Source organism: Notolepis coatsorum, assembly GCF_963971535.1.
Source record: "Notolepis coatsorum genome assembly, chromosome: 9".
NCBI lineage: Eukaryota > Metazoa > Chordata > Actinopteri > Aulopiformes > Paralepididae > Notolepis > Notolepis coatsorum.
Window position 1 is genome coordinate 30,930,598 of NC_140173.1, and position 24,963 is coordinate 30,955,560.

Here is a 24,963-nt window from a genome sequence, read left to right on the forward strand (position 1 = left end):
CCCTCTCTCTCTGGTTTGACAGTACCTCTCTCTCTCTCTGGTTTGACAGTACCTCTCTCTCTCTGGTTTGACAGTACCTCTCTCTCTCTCTGGTTTGACAGTACCTCTCTCTCTCTCTCTCTCTCTCTCTCTGGTTTGACAGTACCTCTCTCTCTCTCTCTCTCTCTCTCTCTCTCTGGTTTGACAGTACCTCTCTCTCTCTCTCTCTCCTCTCTCTCTCTCTCTGGTTTGACAGTACCTCTCTCTCTCTGGTTTGACAGTACCTATCTCTCTCTCTCTGGTTTGACAGTACCTCTCTCTCTCTGGTTTGACAGTACCTCTCTCTCTCTCTCTGGTTTGACAGTACCTCTCTCTCTCTCTCTCTCTCTCTCTCTCTCTGGTTTGACAGTACCTCTCTCTCTCTCTCTGGTTTGACAGTACCTCTCTCTCTCTCTGGTTTGACAGTACCTCTCTCTCTCTCTGGTTTGACAGTACCTCTCTCTCTCTCTCTCTCTCTCTCTCCTCTCTCTGGTTTGACAGTACCTCTCTCTCTCTCTGGTTTGACAGTACCTCTCTCTCTCTCTCTCTCTCTCTCCTCTCTCTCTCTCTCTGGTTTGACAGTACCTCTCTCTCTCTCTCTCTCTCTGGTTTGACAGTAACTCTCTCTCTCTCTCTCTCTCTCTCTCTCTGGTTTGACAGTACCTCTCTCTCTCTCTCTCTCTCTCTCTCTCTGGTTTGACAGTACCTCTCTCTCTCTCTCTCTCTCTCTCTCTCTCTGGTTTGACAGTACCTCTCTCTCTCTCCTCTCTCTCTCTCTCTCTCTCTCTCTCTCTCTCTCTCTCTGGTTTGACAGTACCTCTCTCTCTCTGGTTTGACAGTACCTCTCTCTCTCTCGCTCTCTGGTTTGACAGTACCTCTCTCTCTCTCTGGTTTGACAGTACCTCTCTCTCTCTCTGGTTTGACAGTACCTCTCTCTCTCTCTCTCTCTCTCTCTGTACCTCTCTTTCTCTCTGGTTTGACAGTACCTCTCTCTCTCTGGTTTGACAGTACCTCTCTCTCTCTCTGGTTTGACAGTACCTCTCTCTCTCTCTCTCTCTCTCTCTCTCTCTCTCTCTGTACCTCTCTCTCTCTGGTTTGACAGTACCTCTCTCTCTCTCGCTCTCTGGTTTGACAGTACCTCTCTCTCTCTCTGGATTGACAGTACCTCTCTCTCTCTGGTTTGACAGTACCTCTCTCTCTCTCGCTCTCTGGTTTGACAGTACCTCTCTCTCTCTCTGGTTTGACAGTACCTCTCTCTCTCTCTGGTTTGACAGTACCTCTCTCTCTCTGGTTTGACAGTACCTCTCTCTCTCTCTGGTTTGACAGTACCTCTCTCTCTCTCTCTCTCTCTCTCTCTGTACCTCTCTCTCTCTGGTTTGACAGTACCTCTCTCTCTCTGGTTTGACAGTACCTCTCTCTCTCTCTGGTTTGACAGTACCTCTCTCTCTCTCTCTCTCTCTCTCTCTCTGGTTTGACAGTACCTCTCTCTCTCTCTCTCTGGTTTGACAGTACCTCTCTCTCTCTCTCTCTCTGGTTTGACAGAGTACCTCTCTCTCTCTCTCTCTGGTTTGACAGTACCTATCTCTCTCTCTCTCTGTTTGACAGTACCTCTCTCTCTCTCTGGTTTGACAGTACCTCTCTCTCTCTCTCTCTGGTTTGACAGTACCTCTCTCTCTCTCTGGTTTGACAGTACCTCTCTCTCTCTCTCTCTCTCTCTGGTTTGACAGTACCTCTCTCTCTCTCTCTCTGGTTTGACAGTAGCTCTCTCTCTCTCTCTCTCTCTCTGGTTTGACAGTACCTCTCTCTCTCTGGTTTGACAGTACCTCTCTCTCTCTCTCTCTCTGGTTTGACAGTACCTCTCTCTCTCTCTGGTTTGACAGTACCTCTCTCTCTCTCTCTCTCTCTGGTTTGACAGTACCTCTCTCTCTCTCTCTCTCTGGTTTGACAGTACCTCTCTCTCTCTCTCTCTCTGGTTTGACAGTACCTCTCTCTCTCTCTCTCTCTCTCTCTCTCTCTCTCTCTCTCTCTCTCTCTCTCTCTGGTTTGACAGTACCTCTCTCTCTCTGGTTTGACAGTACCTCTCTCTCTCTCGCTCTCTGGTTTGACAGTACCTCTCTCTCTCTCTGGTTTGACAGTACCTCTCTCTCTCTCGGGTTTGACAGTAGCTCTCTCTCTCTCTCTCTCTCTCTCTGTACCTCTCTTTCTCTCTGGTTTGACAGTACCTCTCTCTCTGGTTTGACAGTACCTCTCTCTCTCTCTGGTTTGACAGTACCCTCTCTCTCTCTCTCTCTCTCTCTGTACCTCTCTCTCTCTCTGGTTTGACAGTACCTCTCTCTCTCTCGCTCTCTGGTTTGACAGTACCTCTCTCTCTCTCTGGTTTGACAGTACCTCTCTCTCTCTGGTTTGACAGTACCTCTCTCTCTCTCGCTCTCTGGTTTGACAGTACCTCTCTCTCTCTCTGGTTTGACAGTACCTCTCTCTCTCTGGTTTGACAGTACCTCTCTCTCTCTGGTTTGACAGTACCTCTCTCTCTCTCTGGTTTGACAGTACCTCTCTCTCTCTCTCTCTCTCTCTCTCTCTCTCTCTCTCTGGTTTGACAGTACCTCTCTCTCTCTCTCTCTCTCTCTCTCTGGTTTGACAGTACCTCTCTCTCTCTCTGGTTTGACAGTACCTCTCTCTCTCTCTCTCTCTCTCTCTCTGTACCTCTCTTTCTCTCTGGTTTGACAGTACCTCTCTCTCTCTGGTTTGACAGTACCTCTCTCTCTCTCTGGTTTGACAGTACCTCTCTCTCTCTCTCTCTCTCTCTCTCTCTCTGTACCTCTCTCTCTCTGGTTTGACAGTACCTCTCTCTCTCGCTCTCTGGTTTGACAGTACCTCTCTCTCTCTCTGGTTTGACAGTACCTCTCTCTCTCTGGTTTGACAGTACCTCTCTCTCTCTCGCTCTCTGGTTTGACAGTACCTCTCTCTCTCTCTGGTTTGACAGTACCTCTCTCTCTCTCTGGTTTGACAGTACCTCTCTCTCTCTGGTTTGACAGTACCTCTCTCTCTCTGGTTTGACAGTACCTCTCTCTCTCTCTGGTTTGACAGTACCTCTCTCTCTCTCTCTCTCTCTCTCTCTCTCTGGTTTGACAGTACCTCTCTCTCTCTCTCTCTCTGGTTTGACAGTACCTCTCTCTCTCTGGTTTGACAGTACCTCTCTCTCTCTGGTTTGACAGTACCTCTCTCTCTCTGGTTTGACAGTACCTCTCTCTCTCTGGTTTGACAGTACCTCTCTCTCTCTCTGGTTTGACAGTACCTCTCTCTCTCTCTCTCTCTCTCTCTCTCTCTCTCTCTGTACCTCTCTCTGCTGCTGGTTCAGAGTCTGAGAGCTGCGATGACACAAGGCGATGATGTCATTCAGCGAGTCCTCCACTCTCCTCAGTGGTAACTCTTCCTCCTCCGCCTCTCCTGCTCCCTCGCTCTCAGGGGTGAGGCAGGTCAGCCTCTCCTTTAGTGTCTGAAGAGGGGGAGGGAGAGGAGGAGAGGAGGAGAAGAGGAGGGAGAGGAGGGAGAGGAGGAGAAATAACGGGGTGTAGAACTGAAGGAAAATTCAATGGACGTAACATTAATGTTTTGTGTCGTGTGTGTGTGTGTGTGTGTGTGTGTGTGTGTGTGTGTGTGTGTGTGTGTGTGTGTGTCATGTGTGTGTGTGTGTGTGTGTGTGTGTGTGTGTGTGTGTGTGTGTCATGTGTGTGTGTGTGTGTGTGTGTGTGTGTGTGTGTGTGTGTGTATGTTACCTTGAGCAGCACAGTAAAAGCCCCATGAGCATCTCCTTTCATCTCCAGCAGATATGCTGTGGCTTCACTGTGATGGTGCTGTTCTGTTATCTAGAGAGAGTGAGAGAGAGAGAGAGAGAGAGAGAGAGAGAGAGAGAGAGACACAGATAGAGGGAGAGACAGGTAGACAGACATGCAGAGAGAGAGACGGAGAGAGAGAGACAAACACAGATAGAGAGGGAGAGAGAGAGAGAGACAGACACAGATAGTGAGAGAGGGTGAGAGAGATAGAGGGAGATAGAGAAAGAGAAGGGGGAAAGGGGGAGACAAAGAAAGAGTGTGAAGGGAGAGATTCTCTATCTCTCTCTCAAACACAGTGAATAAACAGTTTGATTAACACTATTTGATCTTAGCCTATAGAAACAGCCTCTTATGCCACTTTTCCACTGCATAGTACCTACTCGACTCGACTCTACTCAGCCTTTTCGGTTTTCCATAGCCGAAATTTGCGTTTGGTACCTGGTACCGGGTACTTTTTTAGTACCTGCTTTCTGGAGGTTCCAAGCACCCTAGATAGAAGTGGTACCAAAAAGTGACGTGAAACACTGCAGACCACTGATTGGTCAGAAGAGAGAAGCGTCACACGTTGGAGCGTCCTGCACAAAAACCCGCCATCTTTAAACTACCTCGCGTAGCGTTCATTATTTGTTTGCAGCAGGAACAAAGTGCAATAAACAAAAAAGGATACATTCACGGTGTATTCTGCCTCATTTATTGATGAAACAAAACCAACATCAACACAATTTACCACCAAGAGCGGAGAGTTTAGTCTCACAAAAAGATCGCTGAGTTTGTTAGCTAACATGCTAATGTGGTTGGGATTTACCATTATAATAGTTAGCATTGCGGCCAGCATACATACAGTAGCATGCAAAGATCGCTGATTTATAGAAGTCTGGTTAATGTTGTTATATCGTTTGTACTAGTAACGCTAACGTTAGCAGAATAGACACACCGAGAGTCTGGTTAATGTTGTTATTGATTGATTGATTGAAAACTTTAAGAACAGATTGCTGAATGCAGACCAGAAAAAGACTAAAAGGTCTAATATCTGGACGATACGTTTCGAACAAAAGTTTGTTACAATCATTTCATATAACGCTACTTAGCTACCGAACATTACAAGTAGATGTTATTTGTAAAAAAAACTGATTGTTGATGCGTTGCTGATTAAATATATAAGCTAGCTACCGTATTTTAGTTTAACAGCTTAATGTTAGCTAAATCTTTGTGGACGTTTCATCAGGCACCTTTCATGTTATAAGCTCCGTTCCATTCCGACAGCAGCAAACCATTCATCTTTTCGACAATAAAGGAGTCATTTTAAAAACAATAAAAAAATTTAATTCCTCCAAATCTCCACTTGTGTTTACTCTGGCTTGCTCCAAGCCCTCACGGACATAGCTATGCTCACGGAGCTCTCATGCTGTACGCCAGCGGCCCCGCCTCCCCACACGGAGACAAGCGGAGTACTACCTGCAGTGGAAAACGAACGAAGTACCAGGTACCTAAAGCGAGTAGAGTAGAGTTGAGTAGGTTCCATGCAATGGAAAAGAGGCATTAGTGTATGTGTATACATCTGCATGTACCAAATGTTTGATGTTTGCGTGTACATGCGAGCGCATGTGTGTGTGTATGTGTGTGTTGTGTGCTAGTACCTGTATGGTCTCTTCCAGTCTGTAAAGCTGGGAGGTCTGCAGGAAGGCCAGGAGCTGCCGGGGAGCGAACCGACAGAGGAACCCCACCTGCAGCTCATGGAGGTCAGGCTCTAGAGTCAGGACAGCCCCAGGATGTTGGCCTTCCCTGGAGAATAGAGTAGAGTAGATATATATATATATCAGTTTATCTGCAGTGTACTTCCATTTTAACCCAGCAGGCCACAATATACACCCACACACACACACACACACACACACACACACACACACACACACACACACACACACACACACACACACATTAATGTTACGTCCATTGAATTTTCCTTCAGTTCTGTGTTCCCCCTCTGTTCAAATAGGTGATTAAACACAACAGGGGACACTAATACCCCCCCCCCCCCCACTCCCCGCACAGTACCTTGGTTCCAAGAGGCACCCAAGAAACTGGAAGACCAGCTTATCATCCTATAGAGAGGAGAGAGAGCGAGAAGAAAATTGGATAATTGGATAAACTCCATTATGAAATTACAATTGTGTGTTGTACGCCCACTACGCAAAGCTATTACTCGCACACTGTGCTCCTATATCATCTTTCCAGTTCGCACAAATCTATTTTTAGGGTCAAATGCCAGTGAAACTGTGGCACTATAGAGGATATCCTGACGAGGATACAAATAAATGGAATCCGTCATTCCTGATGACCTCACCTGTAGCTGGGACATGATTGGTCGAACTTCCTCAGCAAAGTGAAAAGCCACCAGGTCAGCAGACCTGCTGGGGTCAAGGGTCACCAGCTCCTAAGAAAACACAAACAAGCGGCTAAGTGGCGCAGTGGGCAAGGCGCTCGCCACTAACGCAGGAGATGCTGGGTTCGAGCCCAGCTCTCGCCGTTGCTTCCGGCTTGGCTGGTCGTTCATACTAATACAATTGGCAGTGTTAGGGGGTGGGAAAGCCGGTGGGTGGGGATCGGACGTTGTGGACAGCGACTCCTACAGGTCGGTTGGTGCGCCTGTACAGCAGAATCAGGAAGTATCGGGGGCAGCGTGAGCCTCCCACGCGTTACTCCTCGCCACCGAGAGATCGCGCTGTACAGGTGAAAAGATGCAACAGCTGCCTCCTCGTGTACCGGAGGGGACACGTGATGCAAGGCTTCGTCCACATTGCAGCCGACCAGAGGGAGGCATGGTCTAGCAACGTTCGAGACAGGGGAGGGTAGAATTGGATAATACGAAATTGGGATGGGAGAAAAATAGAAAATGGGGAGAAAAAGTAGACCAAAAAAAAAAAGAAACCACAAACAAAAATAAGGTCTGTGTGTATGTATGAGTCAAAGATTTAAAAAAATTGTGCCGTCAATAGATACAAAAAATTAACTAATTAATCTCACAATTTCTGTAATTAATCTAGATTTTTCTACTTAAGACCGAAGCTTGTAACAGATATTTACTTGAGTAAAATCATGGAATTAATGGACAATCAACACAAAGAAAGTATATTTAGATTCAAAGACTATTTTAATAGCTTTCTTTGAATACAGTTTCTCTCCTGTGAAATACAAATGTTCAACAAAACCATCAACATTGACTCAGCTAGACCTCTTTCTTATATCCGAACAAGCAAATATACTGCTGAAAGTTCAGAATGTTGAAGATTTTTCACTCCATAGATTAATCTAGATTAATTTATTTTAATGCTTTAAATAAATCTCCAAAGTTAAAGCATTCATTTTGACAGCCCTAAAAGAAATCAATAAAAAAAATTCACAGCAGAGTCGAAGTGAAAATGTAGGTACCGGCCTTAATGTTTATGTACTGGTCTGATCTGGTATAGACCTAGATGTTTTAGTTTGGGGTCATTGTTTGGACAAAGATATTTAAACACAAAAACCTTTCTTTAGGGCTGTCAATTTTTTTTTTATTAAGTTGAAAACCCTAAAGCATAAGGAAATAAAAATTAAATCGCATTACCCTTTCTGACCCCAACCGCCTCCCACAGCTTAGACACCCAGCACAGTGTTTATTACTGACCTGCTGACCAGTGTGTTTATTACTGACCTGCTGACCAGTGTGTTTATTACTGACCTGCTGACCAGTGTGTTTATTACTGACCTGCTGACCAGTGTGTTTATTACTGACCTGCTGACCAGTGTGTTTATTACTGACCTGCTGACCAGTGTGTTTATTACTGACCTGCTGACCAGTGTGTTTATTACTGACCTGCTGACCAGTGTGTTTATTACTGACCTGCTGACCAGTGTTTATTACTGACCTGCTGACCAGTGTGTTTATTACTGACCAGCACAGTGTGTTTATTACTGACCTGCTGACCAGCACAGTGTGTTTCTTACTGACCTGCTGACCAGTGTGTTTATTACTGACCTGCTGACCAGTGTGTTTATTACTGACCTGCTGACCAGCACAGTGTGTTTACCTTCAGGTCAGTGTCTGCGTGTGTTTTCTGTATTCTCTGCTAATTTGTGTGTATGTTAGAGGTGGGCATAGATACATTTTTTAAATCTAGATTAATCTATCTGCAATCCTGGATTTAATCTAGATTAATCTAGATTAAAATGTCTAAAAAAAAAAAAAAATCTGCCGAAGGCATTCAAAATATGTGTGTTCTACCCAAATAATGACCAGAAGTAAGTCCTTACTTTTTCTTTCCTCCTTATGTTTCTCAGGCCAGGTGGCCCATTACACCATGAGCCCATCTCCCGTTTCCAAAATGCATTACAGACTGTTTGAAAAAGCTGTTTTGCTATGATAATTGGTAATGAAATATCAAAATAATGTTCAATAAGATGTACTTGTGTTTAATAAGTTGTTTTATTCAGAAGTTAACACAAATAAATAATATTACCAGTACAGTACAGTATCTAGCACACTCTCAGGAGCAAAACAGAAAGAAGCATTTCAAACTTGAACTATGTGACATGGCTTGACTCAATCAGTCCAATCTCTATTTCTCCTTCTTCCACCAGTCACTCAGGCAGACCAGCTTGTTTTATGTTGCGGTGTCTACTTATAGTGCCTATAATATTTTTCCCGTTGGGTGCCAGACAGGGCCAAACCCTGCCAATGCAAATCAACTGCTCCAGTGGAGTTGCTCAGTGGCCAATGGTGTCAACTGTGGTTGTACTGGGCAGCTCCCAGGTGTGAATGGAACTGTGTGAATGTGAAGCAGGGCGTTCCTGAAAAAGAGAATCTGTGCTCAGCGAACCTACCCTGGGTAAATAAAGGTAAAAGGTTTAGATTAACTGCGTCAATTATATTATCACGCGATACTAGTATCGCTTTAACGCAGCACGTTAACGCCGTTAACGGCCCAGCTCTAGTGTATGTGCATGTGTACTGTATGTCTGTGTACTAGGGGTGTAAAGGTAACGTACCGTTTCAGTGTGTACCGTACCGAACGGCTGTGTAGTGTACCAAACGAATACAACGGTATGTTAACCGCCCACCGGGGGCTGTTTTTTTTCACAATTTAATAGAATTATTATACTTTTTTTTCTTTTCTTTACAAGTCGATTATTAATTTCAATATAGAATATTCGTTGACAGCCCTACAAGTATAATTAGTTACTGCACACTACATCACCCCTGAGTGGAACATGGAAAGCCAAACTTTCCCCCACTGTGTGCGTGTGTATGTGTATGTGTATGTGTGTGTGTGTGTGCTGACTAAGTCCCCGAAGCCTGTTTTTGGAATTCGAACTTCGTCAGGGTTTAATTCATATTTAATTTAATATTTAATTAAAAAAATTAATTAATATGTTTTTATAAATATCCTCAAACTAAATCCTCAATTTGAATAAAGTGATTAATCTGATTAAATTAGTTTTCTTTTTATTAAATCAACTTTCAACTTTTCAATCAACTTTTGAATATAATATACTTTTTAATACTATAATATTAGTGTAGCCTAATCTTTATCTGCAACTGTGAAGAAAAACCCCATTGGTTTAAACAGAATGAATAGACACATACAAAAAATATATAAAAAATAATAATAATAAAAAAAAAAAATCAAATGTTGATTTAGAATTCGAATGCCAACGTAATGAACAAAGGTTCCAACGTTCGGGCTCAGCCCTAGTGCTGACCTGTATGTGTTGTAGTGTTTTGTCCCACACAGTCTTCTTCTCCTCAGGGTTGTATCCAGGCATCGACAGCAGGTTGTGTATGAAGCTGAAGATCTCCTCCTGACACACACACACACACACACACACACACACAATGAACATTGATCTTACTACCACACAAAGGAGATTGATAAATCTGTCAATGAAGAAGCATCTTATATCGTTGTGTGTATGTATGTGTGTGTTACCTTGCGAAGAGGATCTCTCAGGTAGCAGTCAATGATTTTATCATAAAGATGCTTCTTTTCATAAAGGAACTCACAGATCTGGTAGCTAGAGAGAGAGAGAGAGAGCGAGAGAGCGAGAGAGCGAGAGAGCGAGAGAGAGAGAGACAGAGACGGAGAGAGGAGAGAGACAGAAAGACAGAGAGAGAGAGAGAGAGGAGAGAGACAGAAAGAGACAGAGGGCGAAAGAAAGAGAGACGGGAAGGGAGAGACAGAGAGACAGAGATAGAGACCGAGACAGAGAGACCGAGACAGAGAGAGAGAGAGAGAGAGAGAGAGAGAGAGAGAGAGAGAGAGAGAGAGAGAGAGAGAGAGAGAGGAAGACAGAGAAAGAGGGAGAGACAGAGAAGGACAGAGAGACACACACAGTGATTGGGAGAGGAAGAGATGGAAAGGGAGACAGAAAAAGAGACACAGAGAAAGAGACAGATAGAGGGGGAGAGAGGGAAGGACAGAGAGACACAGAGAAAGACAGAGAGAAAGACAAAGAGAGAGATGGAGAGGGAAGAGAAATGGAGGGAAGGGAGAAAGAGGGAGATAAGAAATAGAGAGAGAAAGGAGGAAGACAAAGAGGAACATCGTCGTGCAGATTTAATACACATTTTTACTCCTCGCTAGGGGTGTAGCGATGCGACCTCACAACGATTACATTCGATCACGATTCTTCAGGCAACGATTCAATGCATCATGAAATCTCTTCATTTGACCACGATTCGATTCGATTAATTTTCTATCAGTTAATTCCCCAAAAAAAAATTAATACACAAATGTGGCTGGGGGAACTGATTCACTCAGCATGAACGGACTATAGGTCAATAAAAAAAAACATTAAAAAAAATGTAAACATAAAAAAGAAAAAAAATTATATTTTTTTAATTTCGATTAATTTCTATTATAATCGATTCTAACATTTTCAAATTGATGCAGTTGAATCGTCACATTAGAATCAATTTCGATGCATCGTTACACCCCTACTCCTTGCGATGCTGCGCAGGAAAGGACATGAATATGTTGGACACCAGCTCACCAAACCCTTTTCCACCAGTCTGCCGTTTGTGTGGAGCTCCGCTCTCATCCTGTCTGCAGCTCATCAAGCTCTTCTCCAGAAGGGACAACATCTTCAGCTATCTCACCGCACCAGCAGATGATGTGGACGCTTTCAGGAAATGTCACTCTTTTCATGATAATATGGCTTTTTTGCCCTTTTCTCGCAATAATAACTAATAGTTCTTGAAATTATTTGATTATCATGAAACAAGTGACATTTCTAGGAACTAGCAAAACATCCTTATCAGGGGATGTATCTTTCAACATCCTTATTAAAGGGGATGTATCTAAACATCCTTATTAACCCATTCTCCGCCGATGACGTGTTAACACGTCATTCTCCGCCATGCGTAATCTGCCAATGACGCCGTGAGGCGTCTTTGAGATCAATATTTAATATTTTCGTCATGGTATTCATATTTCACCCACGGAGTCTTGGGTGATGCTGTGGGACTCGGCACAACTCTGCAACGCTTCAATACCGCCACCTGGTGGCCGATCGGCGAGTTGCCAAACAGGAAGTTGCCCAAACCGGAAGTGGTCCGTCCCCTATTTTCGTCCGGCCACTCTGTGAACGTCCCGGGGCTCAATATAGACACCGTCAATATGAATATTTGCCATAACTCAATAATCAACATGATTTGGACGTGTATTAGTAATATACAAACCGGAAATGGATCGCATCGATCAACATCCCATAATAGCGATCTTTTTGCTCCACTCTCATCACCCAACGCTACGAGGAGACTGGGGTGAGTTTCAGCGTTTTTCTTTACCATTTTCGATACGAACTGCTCTGATCAATATATCACCCATACTACATGAATCATTTAAAGGGGAACTCCACTATTTTGGGAAATTAGCTTATTTAACATCTTCCCTGGAGTTAGACAAGAAGATACATACCTTTTTTGTCTCTGTGCGTGCATTTTAGCTTTGGGAATAGACGCTCCGTTAGCATAGCTTAGCTTCATCACTGGAAGTGAGGCAGGACAGTAGCCTTACAGTGCCTTACAGTGTATTGCAAGGTCTGACATTGACCAAACTTGATATGCATGACCTTGGTGGGCTCTAGGTCAACTCCTGCAAAGGGGGTCAATGTCAGACTTTGCAATCAAAAGTTAGGGGGCTAATAACCCTTGCCATAATTTCAGTGCGCCCCCTAACTTTTGATTGCAAGGTCTGACATTGACCCCCTTTTCAGGAGTTGACCTAGAGCCCACCAAGGTCATGCATATCAAATTTGGTCAATGTCAGACCTTGCAATACACTGTAAGGCACTGTAAGGCTACTGTCCTGCCTCACTTCCAGTGATGAAGCTAAGCTATGCTAACGGAGCGTCTATTCCCAAAGCTAAAATGCACGCACAGAGACAAAAAAGGTATGTATCTTCTTGTCTAACTCCAGGGAAGATGTTAAATAAGCTAATTTCCCAAAATAGTGGAGTTCCCCTTTAACGTCGGTCATTGAATTATAAACGACCCCCCCCACCCCTCCATTCACCCGCAGATGACCAGTCATGACGTTTAGGACCATGTCCATTTGACATTTTTTATATAACGTTGAACGGTATCAAATTGTATTTGATCATCTAATATATGCATTTAGGCCTATATCTCACGTTCTATGAAATACTGTAGAAAACGATAAAAACATATTTATACTCTAGACGGTATTTTAGTATGAATGTGTGAATGAAAAAGTAAAACGTTCCTACATCCTGAACGATAGATAATTGATGTTGAATGGGCCATAGTAATGTCAATTTAGCAATACAATTTAAAAAGTTATAGCCCTGCAAAGAAGGTGAACATCTCCATAGACAAATAGCGCTGGCGGAGGATGGATATAAGCCCGGCAAAGAATGGGTTAAAGAGGATGTATCCTTCAACTTCCTTATTAAAGGGTATGTATCTTTTAACATCCTTATTAAAGGGGATGTATCTAAACATCCTTATTAAAGAGGATGTATCCTTCAACTTCCTTATTAAAGGGGATGTATCTAAACATCCTTATTAACACTTTGAGTGCCAACGACGAGATTTCTCATTAGTTCATGCCAACCGTTCAGTGCCAACGACGAGAGATCTCGTTTTTTTTTTTATTAGCGATTTCCATTCATATTTCATCAATCTAGCCTCCCGTTACCACTGGAACTCTCTCTGAGCTCCATTGGGAAAATACCACCCCCTATCGTCTCTCCGTGTGGTACTGCACCCCATTGGATTGGATTGAATGAAACGCATGAAAAAATAAATCCCGCTTCCACATTTTACTTCTCAGGCATGTAACTCGAGCCGATCGGATTCATTGTGGACCATCAGAACAGCATGGAATCGGTGTTTCGACCACCCAGCGTTGGATCAATAAATGCGATCGATATTTGGAATGGCGATCAGGAATTGGAATAATCTTTTTGGAGAACATCTGATCTGAGGTAAGGAATATATTTTACCAGTCTTGGGATAATCAGAGCTTTTTTCACAGAGATATCAACGTGGGCCCTATGTGTGTGTGTGCGTGTGCTGATCAGGAAATGGATAATCGATTTTTCAGCCCGCTTCTATAGCGTGCATAAGTACAATAATCTAGATAATCTAGCGTTTATTTGAAAAATATTCATAAATAGGCCGAAAAATGACAATGTTTTTTGTGTATTCCAGTGTATTCCACTAAAGGGCGATCACAGAATCTTTATATTTTCCTGAAACTTTCAAAAAACTAGAGTTTTTCAAAATGGTATAAAACGGAAATGAACCGATTAAAAAACAATCCGTTTCGACAATGTTGACTGCAAACAAGTCATTGATAAGCGACGGCCATATTATACACATAGCCATAATTTAAGATATAGTTTATGCGTTCGCAAATATGAGAGCTCTATCATTGAAGTGGGCGTTGGCAAGCAACGGGGTTCCGGGGCGCTTGTATGCTTTCTACAACGGAGTTCGGCGATTCATTTCTGGTCATGTGACATGTACGGCCAATCGTGGGACCGCAAGTGTCTACACTGGTTAAGCTTAGGCACTCTTTCGAAGTTGGTTAAGGTTAGAGTTTGTCTTAGAGCATGGCGATAGAACGCCAGGTGCTTTGCAGGCTGTTCGACGCGGAAATGGGCAAGTGGCCAATCAGATTCGCAAATCGCCGAACTCCGTTGTAGAAAGCATGGACGCTTCCGGGGCACCGGACCGTGGCACGGAAAGTGTTAAAGGGGATGTATCTAAACATCCTTATTAAAGGGGATGTATGATTCAACATCCTTATTAAAGGGGATGTATCCGGTCAACTTCCTTCAATCTCCAGAATGTGTTTGTTTGTTGAAAAAAATACTTTATTGCAAATTGTAATAATTTATTTTCCATTATTATTTTTCCTCTCTTGTACTGGATACCGTCTTGGTGGCAGTAGCAACAAACGCCAAATTTTTTATTAATAATGTCCTTCCCTGCCTGGCTACCCCACACCCAAGAGTAAAAAAACATTTACAAACTGGTCAATACGCTAAGCTCCAAAAAGCAGCTAATTGATTAATTAAAGCTACTTTATTACTTTATGAAGAATGCCCCTTGTGACCTCACCAACGGCAATAATTCCAAACAGCTCGTTTAGGCTTGGTAATCTGAATGCGACTCCAAAATGTCCATAAAATAATTCTTTAAATAAGCATCACACGTCTGAAAGCAATACAAGTAGCGAGGTCTGTTTCTGGTGAGAAACAGAGGTACACAAAGTGAGAGACTGTCACAACAGTGAACAACCGGTCCCTTTCCCATTGGCTACTTACAACTCCGCCTTCTCTGCAAGAACCAGTAGTCTTCCTTCGTCAAACTGAACGACGCCCCCCACCTGCAACAGCTCCAGCAGCACCTGCATCATCCAAGAGCAAGTTACACTCCAGTCACATGCCTTGTGTAATGTAACACACTGTCACATCCACACTGTCACATACACACTATCACATCCACACTGTCACACTGTTGACGCACTTCACTGCATCTTTCAGACGTGTAGTGTTATAAGAATATAAGAATGTCTGAGCACCCGTCTCTGGGTACAGAACCCCACTACTGGACCTTGACCACGCTACGGGATTGTTTGCATTAACCCCTTCCTTCCCACAATGTGAACACAACCACAGGTTGTCACAAGTCCGGAGGAAGGCAGGATACGCGGCTCCGCCCTCTTGCTCACGCGAGCGTGTATTTAAAAGCAAGTATATCGAGAGCCATTAGATTAGATTCAAATGTATTATGAATTTGATTATGTTTGATTATGTCATTATGCAGCACAAGTACAGTACAACGGAAATAAGTTTGGCATCCGACGAGAGTGCAAATGTAACAGTAAAGTGCAACAGTAATATATAATGTACAGGTGATTAAACTGGGTATAAAATATACAAATTAGTAGTACTGTGTGTAGTGCTAATCAGATGTATGTACAGAGTTGTAATAACATGTATAAAGACAGTATGGTCGTAGTCATACTGGCCAGCAGCGTAACTAGTAAGAGTAGGTAAGGGATATGTACAGATATAGAGATGGGAAAGAGACAGAGAGAGAAAGAGAGAGAGACAGAGAGAGAAAGAGAGAGAGAGAGATAGAGGAAGAGACACAGACAGACAGAAGGAGACAGAAAGAGACAGAGACAGAGAGAGACAGAGGAGATAGAGACAGAAAGAGACAAGAGAGAGAGAAAGAGAGACAGAGAGAGAAAGACAGGAAGAGAGACAGAGAAAAAGAGAGAGACACACACAGTGATTGGGAGAGGGAGAGAGAGAGACGGGAAGGGAGAGACAGAGAAAGAGAGATAAAAAGAGAGAGGGAGGGAGAGACAGAGGACAGAGAGACACACACAGTGATTGGGAGAGGACAGGTGCAGGACCTCCATTTTGTAAGACTTCATCTCACGGACCTCCACCTGAGCAGATGGAGTCAGACAGCTACACTGACTCTGTAGCTGAGGAGATGAACAGTGGAGAAAGTAAAACGGATCAAAATAGTCTGTCTATCTCATCAGGCTAACTTCTAGTGAATGAAATAAGAGTACATAAACTATTCCTTGATTTTCTGGGGGGCCCCTTGAAATCTCCTCAAGGACCCCTGGGGCTCCCCGGAGGACCCTGCATTGAGAACCACTGATCTAAAGAATACATTTAGCTGTGTGTGTGTGTGTGTGTGTGTGTGTGTGTGTGTGTGTGTGTGTGTGTGTGTGTGTGTGTGTGTGTGTGTGTGTGTGTGACCAACCTGCTGTCTTTCAGTGTGTCTGGAGTCATCGTCGGGGCTACACAGGAACTCCAGTACCTACAGAAGCAGCGCAAACAAAACGAGTTTCATACACAAAAGTCAAAACAAGAGCATAAAAAAAGAAGGCTGTCTTGATTTTTTTTATCACAAGAAGAATGACTTGGAACCCACACATGTCAAAAACACACGCCGTGGTCCTTTTAACAACCCTTTCACTGCCGCACTACCAAAACGGTTAACCCTTTCACTGCGACAATTCACAGAAGGTTAACCCTTTCACTGCCACGGCGACCGTCGGTTGTGTGATAGTAAAGGGTTAACCTTCTGTCGTGTGGCAGTGAAAGGGTTAAGGGTCAGCGTTATGGTTGCCGACGGTCAGATGCTGGTCTGGGAGTGTTCTAGCCCCCCCCCCCCCCCCCCCCCCCCCCTCCCCCAGGAAGCCGTTTACAGGACGCCATGTAAATAAGAAGACTTTGCCCTTTAGGTCGGTCATTTCACCCTTTAGGTCAAAGGTCATTTCACCCTGATGCTCTGGACGGTGAGAGGGAAGCGGTTGCTGTCAAACTAGCGCCCCCTGTGGTGGGATCTGATTGGATACCTGGTCAAAGAGCTTCCGGTTGACAAATAGGGTGTTGTCCTGCTTGGCCAACTGGCGGGCCAGGAAGGTGAAGAGCCCGCCCACCTGAGAGGGAGTGAAGTCTGAGTGGTCCACCATCACCTAGGAGACGGGAGAGATGAAGAGACAGCCCATAATAATCAGAGGGTGTTGTTTTGTTTTTGTTCTGGACACTGCAAGAGGAATATCACTACAGACTGAGGGTGGAGGGGGGGGGGAAGAAAGAGAGAGATGGAGTGATGAGTGGAGAGTAGTGCCCTCTGTGAAAGAAAGAAAGAGAGAGCGAGAGCGACAGGAAGAGAAAAAGAGAGACAGAGAGACAGAGAGACGTAGTGAAGAGTCAGAGAAAGAGACAGGCAGAGACACAACAGAAAGAGAAACAGACAGAAAGAGAGACAGACAGACAGACATACACAGAGACAGACAGAGACAGAGACAGAGAGACAGAGAGACAGAGACAGAGAGAGAGAGAGAGAGAGAGAGAGAGAGAGAGAGAGAGAGAGAGAGAGAGAGAGAGAGAGAGAGAGAGAGAGAGAGAGTACCTTCAATAAGATGTCCACTATTCTCTGTTGGTATTCCAAAGCCTGCTTGTCATTCTTAAAGTCTTCAAATGTCTATAGATGGAGGGATGGACAGAGCGCAGAATGAAAAGAGAGAAAATAATCCACAATGGAAGGGAAATAAATGGCTGTTTGGAGAGTTGCCTGGCCAGAGAAAAATATTGAAGATCTTTTTTTTTTTATAAAAATTGGACAGATTGGGGAAAGCAAAAAAAAGTGTTTAGGAATCGATCAAAACCAATAAGACTGATAGTTTTAATATAAAAACAAGATGTATGTTGTGTATCATAAAACTGAATATTGACTGATTGATTGACTGATTGACTGATTGAAGCAATATAAGCTTGTTGACAAACTGGAGGACGTGCTCTGCTAATTAAGGATTATGGGTTCAATTCACTTTCAACTCTAATCTATTGATTTCATTCAATTGCAATACACATTTATTTGATTGAAATATGCTCACATAAACAAAAAAATGCTCACACATCCTACTTATTTGGAAATGACTGCAAATCAGTGGACTGTGTGCAAAGGAATCGCAGTCTTAAACACTATATTTCAAATTGGATGAACTGGGGAGTGAACTGTGCTCTTGACAGTAAGTACTGAAGAAGAAAAAAACAACCCATCCAGTTTGTCGACACTGAAGGCATTCAAAAAAATAAAAAAAATAAAATAAATCAAATCAAATCTCTCACAGCATCGTCGACGGTTTGTGATTGGTTTGCCCGGGCTGATTGGCGGGTGCCGGGAGGAGGGGCCTAGAGGAGGGGGGGAGACGAGGTTCTACCTGCGTGGTGGTGTCGTGTGCTGCTGGCGTTCCCAGGTTCATGGAGCTCACCAGGGCGAGAACGTTGAGGAACTCCCTGGTGTCGAAGTGGAGCAGCGTGCGCACGTAGGGGTACACCTCCTCCTCGTCAGACGCCTCCGCAGAGTGCAGGCGGATCAGGAACTCGAACACCTAGGAGGGGCGCGCGCGGAGGAATACAATACACAAATAAATACACTTTATTTTTTATAGCACCTTTCATACAAGAATTGCAGGTCAAAGTGCTTCACAGCAGAGTAAAAAAATATTAAAATGAGCAAAACATTAACAAAAAAGTTCAGGCGTAAAATAAGTATAAAATAGATAGGAGCAAAATAGACAGAGTCTAGGCATAGAACATTAAATCACGTCGTTTTTCACATTAGGATCCGACATTTTAATAGGCCTCTTTGTTTGAACCCACAGTATCCGTTTAACTTTAGCTTTTGTGATTTATGATCACAGGACTCGAACCCACGCCACGATGGTCTAGTCATTTTTACCTGAGAATTACTTTTTTTTTTTTATCCACTTTTTCTTCCATTTTCTATATTTTCTCCCATCCCAATTTCGTATCATCCAATTCAACCCTCCCCTGTCACGAACGCTGTTTCTTGCCTCCCACAAGCCGGCTGCAATGTGGACTAAGTCATACATAGCACAAGTCCCCTCCGGTACTTGAGGTAACAGCAGTAGCATCTTTTCACCTGCGCAGCTCGATCTCTCAGTGGCGAGGAGTAACGCGTGGGAGGCTCACGCTGCCCCCGACACTTCCTGATTCTACTGCGCAGGCGCACCAACCGACCTGTAGGAGTCGCTGTCCACAACGCCCGATCCCCACCCATCAGTTTCCCACCCCCATACGGCCAATGTGTATTAGTATGAACGACCAGCTAAACTGAAAGCAATGTGGAGCGCTGGGCTCGAACAGGCAAGCCCAGCGTCTCAGTCATTCGTGGCGAGCACCTTGCCCACTACGCCACGTAGCCGCCCTGAGAATTACTCTCTCTATGATTGCGTAACAAAATATCCCTATGTAGTGTTTTGACACCAAGAGAAGCCCTGGAGCACACAGCCCTCAGTACAGGAGATACTGCAGCCGTCACCAAGAGAAGCCTGGAGCACACAGCCCTCAGTACAGGATATACTGCAGCCGTCACCAAGAGAAGCCTGGAGCACACAGCGCTCAGTACAGGATATACTGCAGCCGTCACCAAGAGAAGCCCTGGAGCACACAGCCCTCAGTACAGGATATACTGCAGCCATCACCAGGAGAAGCCTGGAGCACACAGCCCTCAGTACAGGATATACTGCAGCCGTCACCAAGAGAAGCCCTGGAGCACACAGCCCTCAGTACAGGATATACTGCAGCCGTCACCAAGAGAAGCCCTGCAGCACACAGCCCTCAGTACAGGATATACTGCAGCCGTCACCAAGAGAAGCCTGGAGCACACAGCCCTCAGTACAGGATATACTGCAGCCGTCACCAAGAGAAGCCCTGGAGCACACAGCCCTCAGTACAGGATATACTGCAGCCGTCACCAAGAGAAGCCCTGCAGCACACAGCCCTCAGTACAGGAGATACTGCAGCCGTCACCAAGATAAGCCCTGGAGCACACAGCCCTCAGTACAGGAGATACTGCAGCCGTCACCAAGAGAAGCCCTGGAGCACACAGCCCTCAGTACAGGATATACTGCAGCCGTCACCAAGAGAAGCCTGCAGCACACAGCCCTCAGTACATTTACATTTAGTCATTTAGCTGACGCTTTTATCCAAAGCGACTTACAAGTTCTGTACGACAAGACAGCAAGAAGGGTACAACTCTATCAGCTGAGTAACAATGTTCATCAAGTGTTGCGTGTTACAGTGTAAGTTAGTTTATTAGGACAAGTGCATGACCGTAAGGTTAGTTAGGGTTAGATTTTTATTTTTTATTTTTTTATTATTATTTTTTAATCATTTCAGATAATGGTTGAAGAAGTGAGTCTTTAGTCGACAGCGAAAGATTGGACGGGATTCGGCTGTCCTAACTGGGATGGGTAGTTCATTCCACCATTGTGGGGCAAGGACTGAGAATAGGCGGCTTCTCTTTGATGACCCTCCGGGAGCTTGGATAGGAGTAGGTCTGAGGCGGCCAGAAGATGCAGAGCGTAGGGGTCTTGAGGGTGTGTAGTTAGAGACCATTGACCGGAGGTAGGCGGGAGCGGTTCCCTTTGCTGCACGGTATGCTAGGTCGAGGGCCTTGAAGCGGATACGTGCAGCAATGGGGAGCCAGTGCAGGTCCCTAAGAAGTGGGGTGACATGGGCCGACTTCGGTAGGTTTGATATCAGGCGGGCCGCTGCATTTTGAATGAGTTGAAGAGGCTTGGTGGCAGTGGCCGGGAGGCCAGCTAGCAGTGCGTTGCAGTAGTCGAGGCGGGAGATGACTGTTGATTGGACGAGGAGTTGGGTGGCTTCTTTTGTCAGGAAGGGGCGTATCCTTCTGACGTTGCTCAGGAGGAATCTGCAGGTTCTGGTTGTCGCTGCGATGTGAGCAGAGAAGTTCAACTGGTCGTCGAGGACAACACCAAGGTTCTTGGCGGTCGGGGACGCGGTCACAGCTGAATTCTCGACTGTGATGGAGAGGTCGGTCAGGGGGGAGGATTTGGCCGGCAGGTGGAGCAATTCTGTTTTGCTTAGGTTCAGTTTGAGGTGGTTGGTCGTCATCCAGGCGGAGATGTCGGACAGACAGGCCGAGATCCGCTCAGAGACGTGGATATCTGAGGGAGGGAAGGAGAGGAAGAGTTGAGTATCATCGGCATAACAATGATATGAGAAGCCATGAGACGTGATAATGTTACCCAGTGATTTAGTGTAGAGGGAGAAGAGAAGGGGTCCTAGGACCGAGCCCTGGGGGACACCCGTCCGGAGGGGGCGGGTGGCCGACAGAGTCCCTCTCCATGACACTTGGTAGGAGCGGTCGTTGAGGTATGATGTCAGCCATGTCAGCGCAGATCCAGCCACTCCCATTCCTGCGAGGGCCGCGAGGAGGATCTGATGGTTGACTGTGTCGAAGGCTGCAGATAGATCTAGGAGAATCAGGACAGAGGAGAGGCCTTTCGCTTTTGCTAAGTGAAGTGCCTCTGTGACCGCAATGAGGGCCGTTTCTGTGGAGTGGCCAGTCTGGAAGCCAGACAGATTGGGGTCTAGGAGGTCATTCTGTAAGAGATAAGCAGTAAGTTGGTTGGATACAGCACGTTCAAGTGTTTTAGAAAGAAAGGAGAGAAGAGAGACAGGACGATAGTTGGCTATGACGGTGGGGTTCAGGGTTGGTTTTTTTATGAGGGGCGTGACTCTGGCTTGTTTTAGGGAGGTGGGGACCACCCCCGAGTTGAGTGAGGAGTTGATGGTTGCAGTTAGGAATGGGAGGATGTCCGGTGCTATGGTCTGGAGGAGTGGGGAGGGTAGCTGGTCCAGCTGGCATGTAGTCGGACGGTTCGACGTTACCAGTGTCAGGGTCTCGGCTTCTGTAATGGGAGAGAAAGATGACAGAGTGAAGGATGAGGTTCTCGATTCAGCGTTTGGAATGGGTGGGGGTTGGGAGAAGGAGCTGCGGATGTTCTCCACTTTTTCCTCAAAGAAGATCGCAAAGTCTTCGGCAGAAAAAGATGAGGGAGGAGGGGGTGGGGGGGGGAGTGAGGAGGGAGGACATGGTATCATGCAGTTTGCGAAGATTCTTGGCAGAGGCCTCGATCCTATGGTGAAAGAAAGAAGCTTTGGCATTAGTAATGGTTTTGGAGAATGTTAACAAGAGGTTGTGATATGTGTCGATGTCAGCAGTGAGGCGTGACTTTCTATACTTCCTCTCAGCCGCTCTCAGGACCTGTCTTTGTTCTCTCACTGCATCCGTCAGCCATGGACTGGGTGGGGAACGGCGGGCAGGTTTCTCAACGAGGGGACAGAGCTTGTCAAAGGAGGTTGCAAGGGCTGAGAGGAGGGTGGAGGTTGCCATCTCTGTGGGGAGAGCAGAGAAGGTGTCACTCAAAGGTAGAGCGGATATTATGTCAGAGGAGAGGGTGGAGGGGGATAGGGAGGCCAGGTTACGTCTGAGTGAGACGGTTTGAGTTGGGGTGAAGACCTTTCGGTTAAGCATGAGAGTTAGTGAGAAGGATATGAAGGAATGGTCAGATACATGTAGGGGAGTTACCGTGGTGTTAATGCTGGAGTTACAGGAAAATATGAGATCCAAGGAGTTGCCTGCTTTGTGGGTGGGAGGCATGGCAGTGGGAGTCAGGTCAAATTGTTGTAGGAGGGGCTATACTGCAGCCGTCACCAAGAGAAGCCCTGGAGCACACAGCCCTCAGTACAGGATATACTGCAGCCGTCACCAAGAGAAGCCCTGGAGCACACAGCCCTCAGTACAGGATATACTGCAGCCGTCACCAAGAGAAGCCCTGGAGCACACAGCCCTCAGTACAGGAGATACTGCAGCCGTCACCAAGAGAAGCCCTGGAGCACACAGCCCTCAGTACAGGAGATACTGCAGCCGTCACCAAGAGAAGCCCTGGAGCACACAGCCCTCAGTACAGGATAGACTGCAGCCGTCACCAAGAGAAGCCCTGGAGCACACAGCCCTCAGTACAGGATATACTGCAGCCGTCACCAAGAGAAGCCTGGAGCACACAGCCCTCAGTACAGGATATACTGCAGCCGTCACCAAGAGAAGCCCTGCAGCACACAGCCCTCAGTACAGGAGATACTGCAGCCGTCACCAAGAGAAGCCTGGAGCACACAGCCCTCAGTACAGGATATACTGCAGCCGTCACCAAGAGAAGCCCTGCAGCACACAGCCCTCAGTACAGATATACTGCAGCCGTCACCAAGAGAAGCCCTGGAGCACACAGCCCTCAGTACAGGATATACTGCAGCCGTCACCAAGAGAAGCCTGGAGCACACAGCCCTCAGTACAGGATATACTGCAGCCGTCACCAAGAGAAGCCCTGGAGCACACAGCCCTCAGTACAGGATATACTGCAGCCGTCACCAAGAGAAGCCTGGAGCACACAGCCCTCAGTACAGGATATACTGCAGCCGTCACCAAGAGAAGCCTGGAGCACACAGCCCTCAGTACGGGATATACTGCAGCCTATCTAATCTAATCTGACAACACATAATGATAAAAACGCACAAGTACCACAATGCTGGAGGCACCAGCCAGTAGAGTTGAGAGGAGCCTTGTGATATATTTAGGATAGGGTTTGAAACTTTCTCAGAACTTTTGAAAAGAATCTACATTCAAAACAAGTCTTGATGCATAATTAATCCAGTGGGTTGGACACACAACCTGAGATATGACCATCTTTCTGAAACTTTCCGAGTGAACAAATTAGTTGCCAGAAGTTGCCAGAAAGTGACCCCTGGAAGTTGCCAGAAAGTGACCCCTGGAAGTTGCCAGAAAGTGACCCCTGGAAGTTGCCAGAAAGTGACCCCTGGAAGTTGACAGAAAGTGACCCCTGGAAGTTGCCAGAAAGTGACCTCTGGAAGTTGACAGAAAGTGACCTCTGGAAGTTGCCAGAAAGTGACCTCTGGAAGTTGACAGAAAGTGACCTCTGGAAGTTGCCAGAAAGTGACCTCTGGAAGTTGCCAGAAAGTGACCTCTGGAAGTTGCCAGAAAGTGACCTTTGGTCCGTCCTGCCAGGACAATGTTAAAAACGATCCCCTCTTTCTCTCTGCTTCCTTCATACAACCTCTGATGATCTGGGCCCAGGAGTTCAAAACGTTTAATCCCTATCTGATTGGATCAAATTTGGATTTTGGGTAGTTCAAAACCAAAAAACAGGATTAGGATCACTTTGATATCCGATCAGATCAGGAAATCAAATCCAAGCTAATCTGGATCAAATCTTCAAAACGGGTAGTTCAAACCGACAACACAGGATTTGGATCAGTTTGATCCCAAATAAAGGATTTTCTTGATCCCACCAGAGGGGTGGATTTCCAGTGTATTACCAGAGCAAAATGTACTATACAATTTATTAAAAAATATGTTGTCACATTTGTGGTGGCCTATTTTGTTTTCAACCAAATGCTGATGACATAAATGTTTATGCTCATGCTCATAAAAGTATCACAACAAAGATTGTCAATCACAAATGTAATTTAGATTAAAGAACAAATATCTTCAACAAAATAAAGTCCATCATCTCTCATCACTCATCATCTTCAGCAAACTGAAACCTCACTTAGAATTCAGCCCCTCAAAGCACGCCTGGATGATCAGATGCCTTTGAATGAATGTTTTTTTGTGTTACCTTAGTGGGAGTATTTTTTTAATTACAATTACATTGTGATTTTATGTCATTTATGTATTTAACAATATAATTAGACGTTATACAGTAGATGTCTCTGCAATGTGGTCCTTGTCATCCTTTTTTTTCATATCCACTAGATGGAGATCGGTAGGATTAAAGCACTGATATTCAGGATCTAGTCATCTTGAAAAGTCTGAATCTGGATCAGGGTGATCCTATCCTGGATTGCTTTGAAATACCGGGACAAAATCTGGCAGAGTTGTCTGATCCTGGATCACAAAAAATGGGATTTAAAAATCTGATCGGATCAGATAGGGATTAAAAGTTTTGAACTCCTGGGCCCAGATGACACGGACGTGAACAGCCTGGGAGCTACTGTAGGGCTCCTGGCCCCTACCTTGGCCCACACCATATTAACACATTTGTTGCCAGCCGGATATGACGATTTATCACTTGGATGCCAGCACGTTAATCAATGGGAGGACGAGCACATTTGCGAGCGATTAAACTATATCTTAAATTATGGCTATGTGTCT

General features: G+C 45.3%; 1 protein-coding gene across 1 annotated transcript in view; it reads right to left on the reverse strand.

Annotated features, from left to right (window-relative positions):
- vps8 (VPS8 subunit of CORVET complex) overlaps positions 1–24,963 on the reverse strand; it is a 197,320-nt gene that overhangs the window by 63,129 nt on the left and 109,228 nt on the right. Inside the window, 12 exon segments of the mRNA XM_084321817.1 lie at positions 3,356–3,514; positions 3,795–3,884; positions 5,492–5,636; positions 5,910–5,956; positions 6,199–6,288; positions 9,594–9,692; positions 9,821–9,905; positions 14,688–14,770; positions 16,150–16,206; positions 16,748–16,867; positions 17,308–17,379; positions 18,170–18,289. Of these exon segments, the coding sequence (XP_084177943.1) occupies positions 3,356–3,514; positions 3,795–3,884; positions 5,492–5,636; positions 5,910–5,956; positions 6,199–6,288; positions 9,594–9,692; positions 9,821–9,905; positions 14,688–14,770; positions 16,150–16,206; positions 16,748–16,867; positions 17,308–17,379; positions 18,170–18,289 (1,167 nt within the window).